General features: G+C 40.8%; 1 protein-coding gene across 1 annotated transcript; it reads left to right on the forward strand.

Annotated features, from left to right (window-relative positions):
* The first annotated feature begins 1,208 nt into the window (after nt 1–1,208).
* Nucleotides 1,209–1,749, forward strand: LOC128744339 (keratin, type II cytoskeletal 68 kDa, component IB-like). The gene is made up of 3 exons (XM_053841247.1): nt 1,209–1,278; nt 1,374–1,568; nt 1,628–1,749. The coding sequence occupies exons 1-3, from the start codon at nt 1,209–1,211 to the stop codon at nt 1,747–1,749; spliced, it is 387 nt and encodes a 128-aa protein (XP_053697222.1).
* The last annotated feature ends 444 nt before the right edge of the window (nt 1,750–2,193 follow it).

Consider the following 2,193-nt stretch of genomic DNA (forward strand, 5'->3'; position numbering starts at 1 on the left):
CATTAGAACAAAAACTAAGACTGAACTGAAACAAGACCGGTACAAAATCCTAATAAAATAACCTTGGACTTAACCGTCTTTCTAAGATTTGACCCTTCCTTATCGACAATCTTCGCAGCCGGTTATTAAAGTACAGGACAGTTACGCGGCTAGTGTAACAATCCTACTGACCGTATCTAGCAGCACCACCTAACCGAACCTAATTCGAACATACGACGTCTGGTTTGTTAGACCAACATCGTACCTCGAAGTTAACTTGGCGGTCGAAAATGTAAACAAAAACGTGTCAAAATTAGGACGGAATTGCAGCCAAAATAAAACCATGTAGGACTAAATTGGGACCTAATGAGGACAAAACGGGACAAAATTAGACAAAAACTGAATTCTGATTAGCAGAAAATTAGGAGTAATTTGGGACAAATTCAGCACAAAAGTGAACCAGTAAGAAACTTTGAACACTAGACATAAAGTTAAGAGAACTAGTGCAAAACAAAGACAAAATTGGGACAAACTTAGACCAAAATCAGGATAAAAGTGAGGAAATTTGCAACAAAATTGAATCATATTTTGATTGATATGAACAAAATTAGAGAAAAACTAGAACGAAAATGGACTAACAAACAATGGAACAAAATTAGGGCAAAAATTAAAACAAAAATGAAGCAAAATAGGAACAAGAATTGGGTGCAACTAGGACAAAATTAGAATATAATTATGGTAAATTGTACAACTTTGTATTATTGTAAAAAGAGCCTAAAGAGCCAGCTTAGTATCTTGGGTCTCCTTCTGAATCAATTCGAAATTCGTTTCGAATTCGTTTGACACTTCGGATGGGACTTATTGCTATGGCTTTTCCCCAAAACATCAAAAATCCCGAAGCGGAATCCCAGCAGAGCAAACCATCACTGACCGATTCAATAAAAGAGGGGACAGTTTATTTGTAGAGCAGGTAATACCCAAAATTGAAGCGAAGCATATCACACACATGCGTCTGCCCTGTCCGCTCGCAGGTGAATTCGAAAGGAAAACTGGTATTGTCTCACGATGCGATACGCATCATCATCAGCAGCAGCAGCAGTGGTTTGGATCTTGTCATTTTTACCATCGGTATATAAAGCAGTCTGTCGCGGGAATGCCAGATATCATTGTCACCGTGTAACTGATAGTGTCCACAGCAGTTCGAACCGTACTAATTAAACTCCGATAAAATGAAAGCCATCTTCGTTGCTGCAGTTCTAGTCGCTGTCCTGGCTGTGGCCAGCAGTGCTCCTTACCAAAGTGAGTAACGTACGAAAAAGTGTAGTGCATTAGCAAGTGAACTCCTCGCTCGACTGGAACATGGATTTTAACAACAAGGATTTTTTCATTTGCAGTTGCCTATTTAATCCCGGTGGAAGTGCCAGTTACTCGTGTGGCTCGTTCGGCTCAGTTCGGTGCTAGTGCGGCAAACGCCGGAGCGCAGAGCTTCAACAGCGGATTCGGTGGCTTCGGAGGTGGTTTCTCGGGCAGTGCAGCCAATGCTGCTTCCCAGTCGTTCTCTTCCGGTGGCGGATTCGGTGGATTCCCAGGTAAGAGTTGAAGGATCTAGTGAAAATAGCAACGAATAAATGATATTTTTTTTGTACAGGATTCAGTGGTAGCTCGGCCAATGCCGGTGCCCAAAGCTTCTCTGGTGGTGCAGGATTCCCCGGATTCGGTGGATTTAGCGGTTCGGCAGCCAATGCTGGAGCACAGTCGTTCAGCGGTTAGTTCGAGGTTACACGCTAAATAGGAAAATGCTTCTCCAACGGATACTGCCCAGTTTGAACGTTTTACGCCGTATGCAATTTAGCTGTAATTAAAGTCTAGAGTTTAGTTTTAATCAACGCAAGCTAGCTCGAATCAGTCACACACACAAGAATTATTTATTAAGAACTGTAAACATCATGACATCGATACTCATCACGATACGTTGAGCATAAGATGGTCGATTGTGATAAAACGTTATCCCCCGTACAGATCGTTTGTTCACGTGATAAAATGAAAAAAAATTGAATAAATATAAACAAAAGAAGAACAATTATCGCCGATTTGAAACTTGCTTTTTAATTAAGATTCACGTCCGGCATCACAAACCGTGGATAGTTAACAGTAGTATGTTAAATGAAATTGTCTGCGGTTTGGTTATAACGTTTTACTTCAAATTTCAATCTG

Source organism: Sabethes cyaneus, chromosome 3 (assembly GCF_943734655.1).
Source record: "Sabethes cyaneus chromosome 3, idSabCyanKW18_F2, whole genome shotgun sequence".
In the NCBI taxonomy this organism is placed as follows: domain Eukaryota; kingdom Metazoa; phylum Arthropoda; class Insecta; order Diptera; family Culicidae; genus Sabethes; species Sabethes cyaneus.

Coding starts and splice junctions, on each gene's coding strand:
- LOC128744339 (XM_053841247.1), top strand. CDS start 1,209: ATGAAAGCCATCTTCGTTGCTGCAGTTCTAGTCGCTGTCCTGGCTGTG. Junction 1,279..1,373: donor CAGCAGTGCTCCTTACCAAA/GTGAGTAACGTA, acceptor TTTCATTTGCAG/TTGCCTATTTAATCCCGGTG. Junction 1,569..1,627: donor CGGATTCGGTGGATTCCCAG/GTAAGAGTTGAA, acceptor TTTTTTGTACAG/GATTCAGTGGTAGCTCGGCC.